Here is a 20,572-nt window from a genome sequence, read left to right as displayed (position 1 = left end):
GTTATTTTCATACTCTGCTTTAAAAATCAGACTTAAGGAACAACCCTATTTCTTAGTCAAAGTTGCATCCTACATTTAGACATAAGCAGAAGTATTGACCCAATAATCTGATCTCTCAGCATGCAGGAGCAAGGAGCAGGCAGAAAGAAAGGGCTTCGAGGGAATGCACAACAAGACGGAGGTAAAGGTAGCAGGTCACAAGACAGCCAAGAAACTGCTCCTTGCTGGAAGCAGGTGCACTCTGCTGGGACAAATACATAAAGAATTTAAAGTGCATAAAATTGCAGTGATGACAGGGAACAGTCTAAATCACTACTGTGCTGCAATAGAGCATGTGAGCACAGCCATTAATCACTGTATGACAAGATGTAAATAAGTCTGTCTGGGGTCTCAAGTGCTTCCCAGCCCAGTGCACGAAATTACACTTTGCTGCGGGCGAAAAGGGCACTGCCTGTCCGAGTTTTCAGTCGGCATTTCGTGCTCCCCAGGAGGTCACAGGATTAGCAGGGCCATGCTGCCCGCTGCAGAGGCAAGCGGTAAACAACACCGCATCTGCACTCAGTACAACATGACCCTTGTTGGGCAGCAGGATTTCATTTAATCTTTGACCACCACACAGACTCGTAAACTACAGTTACATACATCATGCAAGACACACTGTAAAAAAACCCATCCTAAAACCTTTGCAAAGCTAACTAAGCCAGCTACTCCGGCAGCTAGAACCAGTCATGAAAGCATCATGGAAAAAACCTACGACGAAGAGTGCTAAGGACGGCTAAGGCACTTCAGGAGGAGGGAACAGAGGGAATGCCCACCAGAGCTGCCTCTGGAGAGAAGTTTGAGGGGGTGGAGGGAGAACATGCATGCACAAATCTCTTGTATTGACTTGTAGTGTTCTGTCTGGCAGACTACAAGGCTGAAAATGTATGGTTTATTCATAGAGTCATCATTTCCCCCAGTGTCTGTATCTCAAAAGCTTTAGAGTCACAGTAGCTTGCACCAGGAATTTCAGCTGCCTTACCTTCCCTGTGCCTTTTAACAAGTTTTGATCTTGCAATGATGTAATAGCGTAATTCTGTGTCCTGCATGGGGCTAGCAGCTTGCAAATGGGATCCTCCTTGTACAGCTGAGGCCTCGATACATAGGTCACCACTAAAAATGCATGAAACACTCTAGTCAGGTTTTGCATTAGCATGCACAGATTTGACACTTGCAGAAAGCATGCTTACAGCTGGACACGGAGTCCTGTCAGTGCACATAGTCCACATGCAAAGAGGGCATTAATCAAGCTCATGTTTCCATCCAAGAACAACAGCTTAAGGCTGAATTGCTGCTTCTTGTCAGACCACACAAAGGTGTGGGTGTCACCATATTCCACCCACTCCTATCCCACAGTGTCAGCTCACATGCCAAGATGATTAAATCGGGAGCACGGATTGTCTTATTAGGCATGTTCAATTCTTAGCCTACACTGGGGCCTGGTGACCTGTTTTCATTTCAGAATACGTCTGCCAGCAAGACTTTCTCTGGTCCTCTCAGTTCTCTCCTTTTGAAGAGCCCTAATGAAGACTATATACTGCCATAGTCTCCCTAGAAACTTTTTCCAGTGGGTATGAAGGGTCGGGTATTATTTTAAGTCCGTTTAGACTGAAATCCAGGTACTCTTTGCAAAAGCAAGGAATGTTCTTCTCTTCCTCCAACACAGCAGGGTAAACCTGTCGAAGGTACTACAGCTGTAACGTTAGTCATGTTCAAGGCAAAGGGAATAGTGGGATGTTGTGAGGCGTAGGAATTTTGTCCTCAATCTGTTAGCATCAGAGTAACAGATTAAGCAATTCAGAACCCAGACCCATGTTTTCAAAGAATTATGAAAAAGCTTGTGAAGCTGCTGCGTTAGGCAAACAAACCTCCCCCTCATCACTATCACATCCTCTCCCCACAGAACGATGAGCTACAGCAGTTGCCTGCTCAGCCACCTTTACTGCGCATATGGAAAGTTTGTTCTTTACTGCTGGGCAGCTGTTTCCGGTGTCATTTATGAAAAGTTACAGAATTTTGAAAACAACACGTCGCTGCCCGCAGCCAAGCACTGCAGTCTTGCACAGGCACTGCCGGAGAGAGCAGAGGTAGCAAGTTCATTTCCGTGTGCAGAGGTGGGGCCAAGGACGTTGTTTTTCTCACCGGCAGCTATACTCAATCTTTCCCCACAAAGACCTGTCTCAGCATCAGGTCTGATGGGGAAAAAGGGTCCTAAGAGGTAGTTTTGAAGAATATGGTGCCACACGCCAGCTGTTTGAGGGTCAAAGGATCTGATGCCCCTCCTTTTTCGGTGGGAGGTCAGTTAATTCATCCTATTGCTGTGAGGACATGCGGCTCTCAGCAATGAACAGAGTCTACAGATGAGTCTGAGTGGATTAGAGTCCAAACAGATGACTTATCTGGGGAGAGCCTTAAATTAGTGCAGCAAACTTGTAAACAGGTAGAGAGCGATCCGCTGAGAGCAGCACCTCCCGCGCTTGTCTCCTAATGCTGCCTCCCCACCTTGGAGGGAGAAGTTGATCTGTCAAAAGTCGTCTGGCCATTTTTAGCATGGGAGACAAAGCCTACTGCATTATGTAGTCCAATTTATCAGGAAAACATGAAGCCATTTCAGTAGCAGTGATCATAAACAAGCCAATGCATGCAGGGCAGAATGAGATAGAGTATAGTAAAGAAACAAAGCTTTCCCAGTGAGTAAGAGGCATACCACCCACCAAGGCAGTGCTTACATACACCAGCTTTATTACACGCAGTAAGGGAAATCTAACAAATTATAAAGAAGCCCACATCTAGCTTAAAACAAAACAAAAAAAAAAAAAAAGAAAGAAGGGGGAGGCAGGAACAGGGGAAGCACGCAAAACTATACTTGAATCCTGAAGAACCAGTCAGAACAGGAAGCCACATTCTAAATTTGGTTATTTAAGCTGTCAAAGAGTATTTCTGTTTCCAGTTCTTGAGCGAAGAAATCAGACAGGCACAGGGGTAGCGTGATAAGCATCACAAAGAACAAAACCCTGCTTCTAAAGCCCATTTGGTCAGTTGCCCATCATGATCAATGATTAGGCTTCTTAGTTGAGAATTCAACACCTATTTTACAGTATTATCACTTCATTACTTCATTAAACCCTTCCCTCACAAACCCCACACCCAATCATGGTATAGTTTACTTATCATTAAATCTTAGAGGTCTGACACAAAGAGGTCAATGCTCAATTACACCCGTTTTACAGAGGCAGAAGCAAAGATGACTGAAGGGACATGAGCAGTGCCACCCAGCAGCAGGGCTAGGAAAAGGGACACAAGCAGCAACGTCTATCACTCTGGTCTCTCAACAAGCAACACTAATGTTGGACAGGGGTAACACGCTGGAACATCCTCTCCCAAGTCACCTCTCCTCCTGGTTTCTGGAGAGCTGCCTTCCACGTGCATTCAAGCAATTCAAGAGGAGCTTTGAAGAAACTAGTTCTTTGGATGCAAAAACTACAATGCATCCTATTTGCACAGCAAACTGCTCTCCGTGCAAACATCTACATTGCTACTAGAAAGTTAATCCAGACCCTTGCAAACTGCTACAGCACTGCTCCAGGTCCAGCAAAGAAACATGCCTGAATGACATGTCCGAGATGATAAAATAGGTAATGTGGTATTTCAGTGACCTATGGAAAAGAAATATCTAAATCCTCTGAACTGTCAAAAACACACTCCTAATTTTACAAAGGAATGTTTTTGATGCAAAGATACCAAAGAGCTGAATGGCAACAAGTCCAGAAACCCTGGCCCAGATTCTCAAAATACATTTAAGTGCCTGAAATCCAGGCAGTGCTGAAAACTCTGAGGATTCATGTTTAACTTTGAAGCTATGCCAAGGTGCCTTACCAAGAAAGGGACCAGAATGGCTATTTTGGAGTTTCCCTTTCTATTTACAACAGGAATCTTTCCTTAACTTAGATTCCTCTAGCTTAGAGCACCTAGTTCATGCTCAGCAGGAGACAAGCACATATGGAATCCTTACAGCACCTCCTGGTCAGCCCCTCCTTCGCTAATCTCTGAAGAAGGAGCGCAAGTGCACGGGGGCAGCTGTTCTGGGCTTGCTCAGTGCCGAGCAGACCCTTTTGGTAGCTGAAGGATCTGACCCACCTTCATTCCTTTTACTTCCCAGTTTGTCTTTGCCTTGTTCCTCATTCTCCTCTGTTCACGCACTTAGAATGACAAATTAAAAAAGCTTTTCATAAGCATTCATATTTTGAGCAAGGTCCTTGCTATAGCATCGTATGTTTACCTGGTAATTTGGTAATGCAACGATACTAGTCTGCTTGATCCTTCAGCCTGAAGATCACATCTGAAGTCATCTTACACATTATTGTGATCCACAGGTATGTAATCGGACTGGACTGAGCATGTTGTAACCACAGACATAGACCTTGCAGTGAACTAGCCCTGCAGATATCTGTTACTAATCTAATAAACCCAAATTTTACTACAAGTGCTATGCCTTTGCTCACAGTTTGGTGATAAAACACTTGGTATTCAAAAAGGAAGACCACAGACCCACTTTCATGAATCATGATGTGTGGCCCACAGAACTTTTCCTGGTGGTCAGCAGAGCTGGCAGATTAACAGAACAGTTCTTTATCTTGGTATTACATTCTCCACAAGCAGCTGTAGTAAATGCCACAGAGAGGCTAAGCTGTCACTGAAAGGGAAGACAGAAAGATGGATTCAGGAAACACATTCTAAAGATAAGGTTCATACTACAAGAGCTTAGTAATCTCCGCCATGGATAAACACAAGCTTTCCTGTACATCACACACACAGTCCTCTCTTATTCAAGATCTGGAGTTAACAATCTGTCTTGCACACCCATTAGAAGATCCAGCTACTGTTCAAGTACCAACAAAATAAATGTTTGGCAGCTGCAGCAGCAAGCAAAGGAAGCGCAAGGAAGGTTTGGTCACTAGAACTCACAGCGCGTGGTTTTTGGAAGTCTCTCTTGTAACACAAGACATGCTTTAAGGATAACCAGAAGTGTCAGGAGCCTGCCACAGGAGCACCAAATGGCAATGATAAACATCTCCAAGAGTCACAACAGACACAGGATGCTGAAGATTCGCGCATCTCGATGCGGACTGTAAATGAGCCTTCTGAAGTGCAGTCAATTCGTATCACAGAATCGCTCCTCTCTCTCCCAGGGACTAGCACACGTCTGCTGTAACCCTCAGGTAGTGAGAAGCCTACAATAGGTCTCAGTTTAAAAAAAAAGAAAAAAAAAATCAAACAAGTTGCCTTACAATTTATTGAGCTGTTGCCCTATACAAGGAAACACATGCACCAATTCCACTTACTATTTGAAAAACAACTTTTATAGTGTTATAAACCATAAGCTCCTGCATCAGACTGTGGTCTTCCGCTCCTAAAACAAAGGTATTTACTCACAGCTTGAAACCTTGAGGCATCTTGGCACATCCAACTGTTATCATGGCAATAATCTGATTTGCTTTCCTTCCCAGTTCACTCCTGGAAGGAACTATTTTGACTAAAAAAAACAAACCAGAAGGTAAGCATACTTAGGCTGCAAAAGGTGTTGGGTGTTTTGGTTTTTTTCCTTTTTTAACACCACCCTCCCGCCCCCACCTGAAGAGGGCAGAACAAGCACTTTTCAAGAACATTTTCAGGTAAAAAAAAACCAGATTTCAAGCAGTGCCACTTTCTGTGGCACTTCAAGGGAATAGCAGGCTCCTCAGCTTTACCGAAGCAAACGGACTTTAGTCTGACCAAGCGCCAGGCCATGAAAGTTCAAAGAATTGCTCTGAAGTCCCCAGCAGCCTCGCTAGGCAATACAGCTTACTCAATTTTATATGCAGCAGTTCCTGTGCAGCCTCAAATGCTGCATTTCAGCAGCGAGAGCTGTTTCAAGACACACAGAACCGGTAAATACACAGATAATGTGGAAATGGAGGCACCATTTCAAACATAAAGCCAAAAAGCAGCCGGCAGATCCTGACAGCAAATCCAACGCAGACTGCGGCACCGCTGCTGCCCCGGGCCCCGGAGATGTCATTTGTCAGCAAAACAAAGATGCTGAATCCTTGCAGCTTTGGCACAGAACACACAAAAACTGAATGTCAATACATCAGTTGGTGTAAACACAACTCAAAGCTCGATACACATGCATTTTTAGGTAAGTTTTAACACATCAGGATGATGCAAAGAGATCGTTAACACAGATGCACCATTCAGAGTATATTCAGCGTGGCAGCAGCACGTCTGGGGACAGAAGGAGAATGCGCAGGCCAGCTAGCTGTACAGCCTCCAGATAGCCTAATAAAAATGTCTAGAAGGTAGCTATGAAGGTAATAAATGTAATAAATAGATTGTTCAGGACACCTGCTTATGCAGTACTCTCTCTTAGGCCCATTAGCCAAGAGTTAGGTGACAAGGACCAGCTCGATCAGGGACTCCAGAGCAAGAACTTGGACCCACGTCAGGGGTTTGGGAATCTCGCCCGTAAACTGCAAGAATGGTCACAGCTACGGCAGGGTACAGAGATCCTCCTGGGCTTCCCTCGGGTATGTGAGAAAAAATTCCGAATAATTTGAAGAGTGGGGAAGCCAAAGTGATTTTCACCTATTTGCTCAGCTTCAGGTATTTGCAGTATTAATTTTCTGTGTTTTTTAGTAACTGATAGAAGTCTTTATAAAAATTAGGTCTGTGTTCACGATACCCAAGTACTTTCCTCAAGTAGGAAAACAAACCATTCCCCTTTGCATTAGTACAAAGAGTTTGCTAGAAAATACTGTTTCAAGCATCTTCCAAGGATAGTTGAAGAGCACACATGAACTTACTTTCTGCACATCTAATAGCTCTTTCCATCTTTTGGAGAAAAGCTTTAAGTTGATTCTGCTAATTCACAAAGCAGAAATCTCCTCATTCCGTGATGGTGCTGGCAGAAGCCGTCTTGTGGCGAGTGCAGACTTGTCACGTCATTTGACTGCTCAGTAGAGCAGGTTTAAGTTTAAACAAGAATTTCACAAACTTCCTCTCCCTTGTCTGCGAGACTTGAGTCCATGCAATCACAGTCTTCTGTGGTGTTAGATCTTAAATAGCATGAACCGGTCAGCACCCAGATAGATTATTTATTTCAGCTATGATGATCTTAATGTACCTACCTACCTAAGCTCCTGTTTGCAGCTAATTTCTCTGCCTCTTTGGAGGACATTTAGACTGGTTGCTCTTCATAGCCTCTGCTCAACAAGCAGTAGTCACTCCTGCTGTCATACTGCCAGTCTTTTCTGCGTGTTCTCCTTCACCTCAATATATAACCCATATCTCATCAGTGAGAAAAGATAAACAGCAGAAACCTAACACAAGAAGCTATCTAGAAATTGCCACAGGATTAGCAATGCTCTTGAGCTGGATCTAAGTGGAACATTTGTCTCATTTGAGACAGCAATCCCTAGACTATGCAGAGACATGGGACTCAAGAGGATGGAAATGAAGGCTGTACAAAATGATTTTCAGGACTGATCACTGCAGAAATCTTTTGACACCAAATGTCTACGTGCTTATGCTTAGGTCTTAAGCTAATACACTTGCAAGCATTAACAGCTCTATGCACCAACATCCTTTTTAATAAATATTGAAAAGTTATTTTAACCCAAACACGCTTTAGCCACAGTAGTACTCTTGCATTTAGTGTCCAGTTAATGGGATGAGTTTAGGCACGCTTGACGCCAACCATGCTACCCTGAACAAATCTGACATGAGTGCAGGAGACAAAAGGACTCCTCATCAGAAGAATTTTACAAATAGCAAAAATCCCACCCCAAATACTGGCTGTAGCTACAGCCAGGCCACCCGAGTCATGCCTCAAGAGAACTTCACCAGCCTGCCTTGCCCAGGCAGGCAGCGAGGAATGGCAGCTGCTGCAGAGCACTCCTTTGGTGACACTGCAGCTGATAACGTACCTTTCTCTTAAAGCTTTTTACTGCCTGGATTTTTAATAGCTACTACTTGCTATGTTCCCTTGAAAACTGGGAATTAGAGATACTCAAAAGCTGTTTATAGACAACTGCTGCTCCTCCACAGCAGGACTCCAGGTTGACTACTTACCACGTTTGAGTGTATTATTTTTATCCTACTGTAATCAAACACATTTAACGCCCACCCCCTTGTTTTCCCTAAGAGGGATCTTGGTTTCAGTTAGCTTTCTGACCCCAGCAACAGGAGTCACGGAGTTCAGATCACCACATCAACAGCAGGTTGTCATTTCCTACCCCAGGAAGTTATTTCAAATATATTAAAAAATGCTTGTTTCAAACCTAACCTACAATTGTTGCTAAGTGCCCATAATAATTAAATACCTCCCATCCCCTCCAATACATTATGTATACCGAGATCAAGTCATGAGTTGATCTTGTGACTGCTGGAAGGCTAAGAGTGAAATTAAAAATCAGAGTTTAGCTGAGTTCAGTTTGAGCCTTCGGGAATTGTGTCTTCCAGCTTTCCTCTCAGTCATGAAAGTTGTAAAATGAAGAAACAGCAATTCTTAAATCATCGTTTAAGGGTAAAAGAGTGAAAGAAACAGACCAGTCACCTTCCCCAGGCCACACAATCACAGGACTACAATGAAATAATGGGAATGTGCAACCACGACAGCTTTTTCTTTTGCAGATTCATCCAAGTTGGCCCCAAACCCAAAGCCCAAAACTTGTTCAAGCCTTTTAAATACTAGAAATTACAGCTTCCGTTGTTACCTACTCACACAAACAACATTAAGCAAAGAACTGTAACAGCCAAAGAGCTCAACAAAGCGAGAACTCTTTCATCTTCACGTCTCCTTTACTCCCACTGGAGGGAATCTTACGCCTTTCATAAAATTTGCCTGCAACATTTTAAGCCAAGAAAGTGCTCCTGCTGCTGGAGAAGTTACCTGGTATATACAGTTTTTGCTTATATTACGTTTAGATGAAATAATTCTTTTGATTGCTTAAAGGACAGGAGACGAAGCCTGGAAGACTTCAAGAAGTCTGCCCTTAAGACTACGACTACGTTATAAAAACGCCATTAATACTTGTCACCGTTCAATCAATCAGCTGAGTTTCAATGTTTGTTCGGTTTTTAGGAATAAGCATTTATCAAAAAAGGTTCTTCCTAAGGCAAATGAAACCAGCATTTTAAAAAAGTGAACATGCAAAACAATCCCAATTACAGAAAAATTCCTCTAAATTCTCAGTGTTCTCATAACTTTGGAGTAGATGTTTGACTGCCCGCATCCATAGCGAGTATCTACACATCCAATGAACATGCTATTTTAAGCAGCAGGTGCCCTTATGGCATAGGGTCCCCTGTACTTCAGCTTCTAGAAATACAGCTTTTCACAAATCCCAAAGATGTACACAAGGGCATAACCAGGAGGTGAAGAAACACAGTTAGAGGATGACTGTCACTGCTGAAGTCTCTCCTGCGATACTACTGATAACTAGAGTAATCCCATTCAGCTCTTGATGGCAACAGAGACTTTTTAACCAGAGAACAAGAGTTTATTAGTATGGTTATTCCTCTCAGAATATTCTGATGATAGACCAAATCCTGAGTAACAACATACAACATTGGAGGGAGCTAAGGAACAACACAACCAGGATTTGCTCCTAAGATATAAGCAAAGTCTCCACATGCACAGAGAAATGGAGTATCACGATCTTATTCAGAACATGTCTGCGGGCAAGACACCACCTCCTGGAGTGGTGTTTGGAGAATATACTCACTGACATCTTTGTGAACTGTTCCCCGTATATATTTTTTAGTGTGTAATCTGAATTTTCCTGTTTCCTGCTGCAGCAACCCCTTTACTGGGAGCATCATTTAGGCCATAGTTAAATATATTTTTCAGTAAGGTACACATAAGACAGTATTCCAACATTAACAATAGGCAGAAAATGATGCATGTTTGGAGAACTTGCCAGAACAACAACAAAAACCCCTGTGGAACATTTCACACAGAAAGGTATCCTCGAGGACTCCTGCAAGCCTCGAACGACAATCTTACCTTCTGGGCTGGGACCGGCATTCTTCTTCCCCACTGTCTGCCTCCTGCATACATAGGAAAGGAGAAAAAAGTTAATATGCTTTAATATATGCAGAATCCAAAGACCCGCATTTTACTAGTTTAACTGTAGAAGGCAAAGGAAGTTCTCGCTGCTTCTGCATGTAGCTGTCACTACAGAGGAACTCACTTTCTGCTCAGCTGTCATTTCATGTTCTCTCAAAACCCTTTTAAAAACTCAACATTACAAGAATTTTTGCCACTGCAGGATTTCGCATGATTTTGCATGGACTTCCAATGACCCCTGCCAAACAAGGTAGGCCAAGAGCCACAACACACAGTTTATTTCTGGGTAAAAAACTAAGGGTTTTTTTATTACCTTTATGTAGATCATATTAATTCATAGTCCAATGTCAGAAATCAAGTGTAAGGATCCACAAAATCAGCAAGTAGTAAATCTGCCAACTAGGACTGGGTGAGCGCAGATGGACTAGAAAGTGAAAATCTGACATACTATGCTGCTTTAGATGCAAAATTAATACGCACAATCTCTAACATGCTGTGGAATTTTACTAGACCTACCTACTAAAGCCCAAAGCAATACCCCAAGTAGAGAGATCTCAGCAATTAATTCTGCTCACAGTACATTTACATATTATTGTCAGGCACTGGCTGGAGATGGGGTATAGGATCTGTTTTACCAGTGAAAACTTACTACATTTATGTAGGTCTGCAGGAGCAAACACATTTGAAAACATACCAAGTGTTGGTCAGTGCAGGGGCATCCCAAGAAGACCATAGTTCAGCACAAGATAACAAAGTAAGCAAAAAGATAATTTTCTGTCTAGCTTGCTTTGGGCTTCCCTGCTGCAGAAGATCTCCTCTCCAGTGAGCGCCCACCAGTGTACGATGCATCAGGAATTGCAAGAACTGACCCACAGTAAAGAGCAAGAGCTCAGCATGGCACCATGTATTCTGGTCATTTTTCAGGACACAAACCAGCAAGTAGGTGGTTGCAAGAGACCTCCGCCACTACGACAACAGGGCTGCTAACGTTTTACTAACAAAGTCATGTGGTGGGCACCTAATTCTCTGAAGTGTTCATTTTTTTTCTAACTGGTTACAGAGTTCTTTTCTATCTAACTTTTACAGAGCTCCAGCACAGTTACTGCATTTCTCTCATTTTTCTACCACTCATCTCACCATCCTTTAAGATGAGCACATCCGCTCATGAGCAAAGATGCTGAACACGTTGTATCATGGCAATAGTAGAGTGAACTGTCATGTTCTGTAGCCTGTATTACTCCTGAACTCAAGGGTCACTTTACAATCTCCTGAAGGCAAACACAAAATGATGCACTACTATTGTGCTTCTGAAACAGGAAAGCAGAGATAAAGAAGGTCCACAGTTCCTCTTCTGCAAACACCTGCAGAAGAGCTGAAACTCTGAAGCCAAAATGTCAGCAGAGGGTGATGGCGTTTCACCCAAGGGTGACATTAGAGGTGATTTATACCAACAGTCACCATGCTTTCCTCCCCAGCACCGCTCCCTGCCCCAGCACCTCTGCAATAGGTTCTCCCATGAACAGTCCCAGGGGAGACTGTACAGCTCTTCTGAGAGGGGAAACTATCCTTTTCTTCCTCTTCAGCTTGCTTCAGGAGAGCAATTTGGAAGATGCTCTATCATGCATACACTGCTTTCTGGTTTACAGACCACGGCACACCGATGGAAAATAAGAAAAGGTGTGTAAGAGATTTCATGGGCTAGGGGAAGGCTGGGGAATGAGATAAATGTCAATTCCAAATGGAGTCAGTGGAAAAAAGGAAAAGAGGAACTGCGTATCCCTGGGCCTCTGGTTCAGCCCCACCAAAGAGGCCATGTACCTACCTGGCGCCCTGGGCAGGAGAGGAAGGGAAGCAACAGGAGAGGGAGAGATTCTGGAATAGACACATTTACAAAACCTGTAGAAACTAACACATATAAGCGTCAAGCTCAGAAAAGGGGAGGAGTGGAAAAGTTAAGTTTCCGTAAGATAACCATATAAACAGATATTTTTTCCTGAGAATCTTTTGAACTACATTCTTTGTGCTTATTGCATGCAAACCTCATATTCAGTTCACTTTTTAATAGAGTTAAATGCAGATACTCCTCCTGGATATTCTGTTTCTCTCTTATTTAAATGATCTGAATCTGTGAGATAGAAGAATAACTAGAAAATGCATGCTTGCTACTGGTCTTCTATTTCTAAGAACAGAACTAGAACAAGACCACGAAGTAGTTCAGTTGGAGCCACCTGCAACCACAAATTCAAGCTAAAACCTGCAGACCATCTCAAACAAGCAAGAGCTGGCAAGAATACCTTCTACTCATCATACCTTAGAATTAGCTCAGCAACTCGATAAGGAAGCTGGCATTCCTCTCTCCTTCAAAATGAAAACGCCAATGAACTCCACAGTCAACAGAAAACAAGCTGCAGCATCATTCAGAAGGGCGTAAATACACAGATGACGAGCAGCCATCGGAGGAACAGCAGCAGAGCTCTTTCAGACCAGGGAGCCAAGCCCTTGTTCCCGAGATGAAGTGTCAGCTGTGTTCACAGGCTGGCAGGACACTCCGGGATGCTCTCTGGGATACAGACCCAAGACTGGCCTTACTAAAGAAAAATCCAATGGCATAGAGTCACTTTCCATTATTCAAGCTTTTGCAATAACCACACTGGCTCAGGACTATCTGAGCCAGGCTGTTTGTTGTCCACAGCTCCAGACACTGGACAGCTGTCCTGGCGATCCGCGCTCCCTGTGCAGCCAAAGACTCCGCACATTTCAACTGTGTTGCTTAACACCTCAGGGGCAGTAGCTATTCGATGGACCGTGCTGCTCACTATGCATTTTAGCTTGACAGGTGGTAACAGCAGCATTTTAAGTTTGCAAAAATAAGGCATCAAGTACTTCCAAGCAGCTGGCTAGTGCTTAACTATCTTGCATGCATGAAAGCAGTTAAGTACCTGCATTACTAGAACAAGCAAAGAAAATCTACTTCAGTCCTAAATACTTCACAAACCTCCTTGCCTTGCTCCTCTTCCCCTAAATTTGTAATCCTGATTACTAGCACTTTCCAGGAGAGTATATATTCATTTCTCACCCCGGTACTGGAAAGTAAAGGCAATTCCCAGTGGGCTGGAGTAGAAAATACTGTGGTGAAAAGGATAGCTCTCATCCCTGAGATCACACAGTGCCTCTCTTAGCCAGGCAGCCAATGTCACCACAGAAGCCACACGGGCCACCTCCTCAGTGCCACACACCAGTTATGGCAAACAGGTATAGCATGCAGAGTTAACCTCACTGGCTCTGCCAGTGCAGACAACCGTCTATTGCCCCTGCGTTTGAGAACAAACCACCTTCTGGATTATTCTGAGCAGACTCTGCACTAGCTTCTAGAGGTCTGCCTGCAGAAAGAGAGGCATGTGGCATGTCCTTTACACTACTAGTTGCTAAATGCAAAGGACAAGTCTTGTAAGAATTTACACACCTCAATGAGTTCTCCTCAACCGAGCCGCATATTAGAAGTTCTTGTAGCTGAAGTTTAAAAATAAAACAAAACAAAAAACGACCACAAGTGAAACACGCACACAAGACTTGCAGAATGAGGATTCAGATCTTTGAAGGGTCAGTCACTCAAGTATCATCAGCAGAGCCCCATTAAACTGAGAAAGACACTAGCACTACAGTTACCACCACTGGCTTTGCCCAATCCTCAACTCCATCCCGCTACTTTGGGTTGCATGGCCTGATGTAATGGACTCACAGCATTAGGATGGTGGTGTTAGATGGGGATGACAAAACTCGAGCATAAGAAAGATACTAGAACCACAACACATTTCATTCAGGATGCTGCATCACCTTAAGGACTTGGTGTGCTAAATGTCCTAGACAAGATCAGCAAGACAAGAAACTGGAAGCCAGCATCAGCTGTGCAGTTAAATTCCTTTGAACAAATTTATTATTTATCTCAAGTCCTGTTGAAAATACCATTAGCTGTTGTGGGTGTGTTTGTTATCGCTGGAACTTCTCAGATCCTGCCACAGCATAAGCTCTGATGAGTTCCCTGTGGGTTGACAAAAAAGTTGACTTGGGGAGGGCAAGAGGAAGAGGTCAGAGGGGAGAGGAAGAGGTTTCATTACATGCACAATAGCTGAAGACATGATGGGGTTTTTGAATAAGCCAAAACAGCTCAAAAGCGTATATTTGGCTAGAGAACGAGTTCCTCAAACCCACAGTAAGGTAAAACAAGTGAAAGAGCTCTTGAAATCTCTACTGCGCTGTTCAGGAACCCAAGCTATGCAAACATTTTTCGTATTATAATGAATGGCCATTTCCACATGCCAAAAAAATCCTCATCACAGCAACTGGCAAACCTGGTAATGCCATAGCCAAAAGTCCCACAAATGACAGGAGGAGATCCTGAAATACACAGATCATTATCTTAGCTCCACTCAAAATGCAGCCCTCAAGAGCTCAGTGTGGAGGAGGCTAGACATGGCCCAATCAATTACCATCTGTCTCTACTGAAGCTCTTACGAGATCTCTTTAATATTAGGCATAAATGTAGCAGATTTGTGTGAGAAGCACATCTATTCAGAATATAGCTGACTGTCTACAAAACCAGAACTGTAGACAAGTGCAATTTGAGCAAGAGATCCATCGCCAGTACCTGGGATGCTATCTGGAAGAAAACTAACCTTCCCTAACCTCCTCCTCTTCTCATCAGCGACTTTGACCAGCCCGCAGCCTACTCCTTCCCTGTACCTCATGTTTTGTCCTGGTATTTACAGAGTGGTCAGATTCAAATATCTGAATCATCTTCACCCTATCAACTATCTCCTTTGCAAATGCATCCATACGTTCTCATGGACAGAGGGCATTCAGTATGGAAGAAGATACACCCAATGCTCCCATATTTCACATATCCAAGCACTACTATTTCTCTACTTCCACAAGTCCATGCTACCATCCAATGTATACCATGCCCGTCCTACAGTTCTCCGTGCTGTGTTCTGGTCAGTATGTAATTCCACAACTGCAAAACATCACAAAAACCTCCTTAGTAACTGTCAGCCAAAACTAAGCTGCAATGACAAGTCACCCCACTAGAGGGGAGGGCAGGACAGAGAAGACGTGCCCAATGCATGGTCAAGTGCAAGCTTTAGTGAAGGAAATGACTCCAATACTGACACGACTACTAAAACAAGCACCTTCTAATTTTCTTGCCATTTTCAGTTTGTTTCCAATGAGGAGGAAGTACTGCTGTCAGTGCAACAATTCATCAGCCAAAAAGTGGAACAAAATCTGTAAACATTCCTTTCTGGGGACATCGTTGAGAAGGTAGTTTACACTTTGAGAAGGAACATGCTTGGACAGCATCCTTGGACACTGAAACCAGCCATTTGGAGGTGTGACCTGTGACAGTGGCCCACTTCAGCTTTCAAAGCTGCCTTCACACAAGCGGTAGCGAGAACCTTGGATCTTGCCCCAGCCCAGGGTTCCCCGTGCCCTGCAGCACCCATGCTGTAACCACTGCAATAGGGGCAAGAGACTGCAGCTTCCACAAATGATACTTGGAGATTCCTGATGCTGGATTGCTCCAGCCTCAATCCAGCCTCCTCCACCAGCCTGCGATGAGGAGGAAGCTGAGCAGCACTGATGAGCTCCAGAGGGAGTCATGCCCTGCTTTCCTTGACCAGAAACAGAGGCCTCAGGGGAAATGGAAGGAATGAGTCGCATAGCTCTAAACTAGGCCATGATATTAAATGCAGTTTAAAGTGAAAGATGAAAAATTCCATCTCTGCTCCTTTCAGGCCATGTAGGACAGAATATGCAAAACATTAATCCTGTTTGTGCTTTGATCCACTGCCAACTATCTGTCATCAAAAGGGCAAGGGAGAGGAGAGAAATTTTTGAGTGCTTTCTGTTCTATACAATGGGAGTCACTCCATGTCACGCAAACAATTCTGCTCTTACAAATCTCCTTTTTGCAGACTGATGTAATGATAAACAAGATTCAATCTGCATTCTTACATACAGGGACTGGAGCTGTCTGCCTGTATTTAACATTAGGAACATCACAGCAAGTTCTTTTACTGTAAGAGATATGATTATTAGCATAAGTCATGCGTCTAACATTCACTACATTTCTATTAACCAAGGAACACTTCACACAGACTACACTTCACACAGGCTACACCCTAAAAATACATCTTTCAAACCTTAAAAGAGATTCCAATTTAATAACTGCTTGCTACATATGATTTTATGCTAACATACCTGACTATATAGACAATGCCTGGGAAGTGTTTTTATCAGGAGTGTGAGTGGTCACAGCCATTAATATCAAGAGAGCACTGACAATTCAGACAGGACAAGGATTCCAGTTTTCACCCCACGAGTCAACATTTTGCTTGTAGTTGTGACGTGCACACTTCAGACATTACAGAACTTCTCTCCCCTTCTCCATTTTCTAAATCTTGCCTATGTGTTGTTTTCTGGATGGGCAACATCATTATTTTCATTGTTTGGTACACTCTCCCCTTTTACAGGAATCCTCTGCACAGCACCAAACACCAGTAGTGAGCGATTGCAAATTCCTCACAGGAAGGCAGAACCAAGAAGTGGATGTGTAACTACTCTCATTTCTTGAAGCTGTTAATTTTCAAAGTCAATATTGTTCTTTTCAAAAAAGATTCTTATTAACGGGGGCAGACAGGCCTTGTGCTAGAGTAGGAACGTAGAAGCTATTTTGTGAGAAGCTATGCAAGACAGAACTTCAAGCCTTTTTACCTCTCCTAGTGAAGTGCAACTGGCAGCTTCTTATTTATACAACAGAAACTTAGTTAATATAGATCCCCCAAAACCCGCAGCAAGATTCAGTAGCCACGCCAGAGAGGCTTTTCACTTAACATTGTCAAGCCACCACCATGTGAACAACTCTGGCCCCAGTCTCAAAGGAGATAGTATAAAAAAAAGGCTTGTAATTAAATGAGCAATCTTCTAGTTCTCTGTCTACCCTTTCCTTGGCTCGATCCTGTCCAGTTGTTCAAACACACACAAAGTGCCTCTGAGCCGAACGTGACCTTTGCTGGGAAGAAGGCAGCTGCTTTAGTCAAATCAGAGGCTGTGCATCCAGGCACCGATCCAGTTGTTAAACCATGCAAATACTCCTCTTCATAGCATCCACCGATTTCCCAGTGTATCTTTGTTTGGGCTACAGCTGTACAGGGCATTGCAAGCTCCTCCATACAGGAGCTCTCCTTGTGTGTCAGCAAGTATTAAGCAAGTCAGTACAAAAACCACCCTCCCCCAACTATTACCCAACGCATGAATAACCCAGTCTGGTCGAGTATTGCAGAGAGGGTGCCATTACTGCAGCCACAGCCTTTCCTTTAATGCAATACAAGTCACCTAGAGATAAGAGCATCCACTGCACGTTCAGGTTCCTTAGGGCTCAACTCAACTCCTGACACAGACACATGGTGACATTAGAGATGCCCTGGGGTATCCGACATCTGGACAGGACTGGCATTAGATGCCCAAAGAAGCAACTGAACAGAGGCCCCTGAAGTCTAAAGGACCAGGATCTGTGCATGGACATCACATAGAACTGAAGTTCAATACTGTTCAAGATGAAATAGTTGACAGATGCCTGTTCAACAGCAGGCCCTGCGCAAGGCTGGTCCTATCAATAAACTCAAATCATCTGCTGGAACAAAGTAAGACAAATGTTTGAGTCAGATTGCCAAATATCTATTACACATTTCTGTAGCAGAGAGACTTTCATACAGTAGTCTGAGTTGTATCAATCTCTTAAATAAACTGTGTTAGCAAAAAGCCCACACATACTGCATTTGCAGTAAGGCTGAAGTGCCAGCAACAACACTCTGGCTGGTAAAAAGAAACAAGGGCTGACTTCAAAACCTGGGTTGATAAAAGGTTCGCTTTTTTCTTGCAAGAAGCCCAAGACCACACACAAATTCACCAGCTAGAGCTTCTGGGGCTGGAGGGGGGATGCTGAACTGATTGTGTCTAGTGGCAGTTTGGTACTAAAAAGGGTGATTTGAGCACCAAAAAAAATGGGCAGCCAGAGTTTGCAAGTTCCACAGCTGCAACATGGAGAACAAAGACAACCAGAAATCTGCAACAGTTTGTGTGAACCGATTTATTCGGTATATTATGGAAACCATCAACATGGTAGCGATGTGCAAGTACTCATGAATAGAGGATAGGTCTCAAAGCTGAATTGCAAACCAGTTCACTTCAGAATCCCTCAGTCTCTGGAGATGGTTAACCTTAACCATTATTAAAAAATTATGAAGCTAATTAATAAAGTCACCTAATATGCTCTAGACCGCTAGCTCATCGCTACTTTTTGAAATACTTATATTTGCCATCAAACACTTTTTAAAAATAGAAGCTGCTACCAGGAAGCCTTTAAGTTTGACATAAAAGTTCTTCAAAAAGTTAAGCTGAGCAAACTAGGCCACAAACGGGAAAGGGGAGAACTGCGTTGTGTTTTGCATGCACCTCTCCAAAGCTGTAGGGATAAAGGGTGAACAAGCAGCTTTCTCCAGCCATTTCTCTCTCACCCATCACTATCTGCATGAAATGTTTTGAATGAACACTGTTTCCCTCCTCACATTTCTTCTGTGTTTGAGGTTCCACATAAGCAATAGCTTTCTGCAGCCAAGTGTTCATTCAGAGGTTGGCATTCCTTCCGGATTGTTTTCTGTATCACTTTGCTGTGTCAGTAATTGGTATATTTAGGTCAAAGACATTGCGCTCCTGCTCTGGAGAGAGAAAAAACCAAGTTCCTTATCAAAGCTTTCATCTTCCTGCTGGAGCTAAAAGATTTATGCAAACCTTGTTTAGATTAGGCCTCGCTAAAAACAGCAGAAATAAAACTCACACACTTGAAGACAAAAATTAGAAGCCTCCAACTGGTACGACAAGAGTCAGGGTGAGAAATACAGTGTGACACAGCCTGCTACACTACACCAGAAGAACAGATTAAAAAGGAGATTACTGTCAATTGAATTTCTGCAGTGAAATAAGCTTGCCTGATGGGGTGTACAACAGCTTTTGCCTTAATCACAGAGATGCACCCAAGGGAAAAAAAGAAGAATACAGACATTGTAGATACATATTCACATTAAACATCCCTACACCAAAGGAGTACTATACATAACTTCTCTCTAAAACTGTGTAGTAGCATATCATCTCTAGACACTTACAGACACTAAAAAAAAAAAATCTATTGTCTCCCTGAATAGACCTTTCCTCTAACTTTTAGAAGGCCTTTCAACACTGCGCAAGTATGACAGAAAAGGCAGTTATTTAACATAATTACGATGCTTTGCTAGATTTAATGCCTCCCAGAACCTTCAAGATACTTACTTTTTTAGGCAAAGCTAATGAAGTTGTCCACTGGAAATCTTAAAGTCTAGAAGCACTTGTTTCCCTACAACAATAACAAATCCTTATGGTGATGGGACAAGTGTGAGAAAATTCACTTGCTGTGGCACTATACAGGCACTATAACTCCAGTTTTCATACTGGGAACTCCTGCTGATGTCAAGAGTATAGTTTGACTAAGATCAAGTCAAAGATGTGCATGTGTACACTGGTGAATCTCAGGGCAGGGCTTCTACACAACAAACAGTCTGTGATTAAAATGAAATCCCAGCTCCACAGGTTACTGCAATGAGCAGCCGTTCATTACCTATTTATGCAGGGTGACACATTCACATGCATTAAATTGTCCCTATGCAATTATGAAGGATGGACATTCACACCTCAGACCCTCTCCAGTCACACTACCTGTTAATACACAGGCCTTGCTCAACCTTCCAATGCACTTGAGCTTTCAGAAGCAGCATGGCCATGTGCACCTCCTCACCCAGAGGGCCGACATCTTCACCTTAGACGCTGGGCCTATTTCCAGCCGGGAAAGAGAGTCTCCTGAACTGCTGCATTAAAAAAAAAAAGACAGCTAGAACTAAACAAGGTTGAAGATGCCTGAAAAGCAAACTGGCTGATGACCCATACGCAGAGAAGTTGGAGACCTGGAACTGCAGCTGATAATCTTTTATCATTCATGAGCAATACTATCACACTTCACAAGGAATAAGGACGAAGACCAGACATAGCAGATGCACAACACCAGCTTCTGGTTTAAGTCAGTAAGTCAGTTCCCCATTGAAATGGACAAACATTAAACGTGCTTTTAAAAGAGGGAAATAGCTGGTTTTCACTCCTCATGCTGAAGTGCTATTTTAGGAGGAGGAGAGTGGAAGGAAGGGAGGTACACTGCAAAGGGAAGGGTCTTTGTCTTGCAATCAGCCATCTTCCTGTTAGCATCCAGTTTACCTTGGTGCACACTCACAGCAGCCTCGTTTGTAACCCTGCTACGGGTACCTCCATTAAAAACCAGGGAGTTATTCT

The 20,572-nt window shown here is 43.3% G+C and overlaps 1 protein-coding gene across 3 annotated transcripts in view; it reads right to left on the bottom strand.

The window, feature by feature from the left end:
- The window catches only part of SSH2 (slingshot protein phosphatase 2), a 103,524-nt gene that overhangs the window by 58,656 nt on the left and 24,296 nt on the right, over positions 1 to 20,572 (bottom strand). For all 3 annotated transcript variants that reach the window (XM_075168626.1, XM_075168623.1, XM_075168625.1), the window contains exon 2: positions 10,085 to 10,128. In XM_075168626.1, the coding sequence (XP_075024727.1) occupies positions 10,085 to 10,128 (44 nt within the window). The remainder of the gene's footprint in view (positions 1 to 10,084; positions 10,129 to 20,572) is intronic.

This window comes from Calonectris borealis, chromosome 19 (assembly GCF_964195595.1).
Source record: "Calonectris borealis chromosome 19, bCalBor7.hap1.2, whole genome shotgun sequence".
Taxonomy (NCBI): Eukaryota; Metazoa; Chordata; class Aves; order Procellariiformes; family Procellariidae; genus Calonectris; species Calonectris borealis.
The sequence above is the reverse complement of the archived record's forward strand: the minus strand, read 5'-3'. Positions and strand labels throughout refer to the sequence as shown.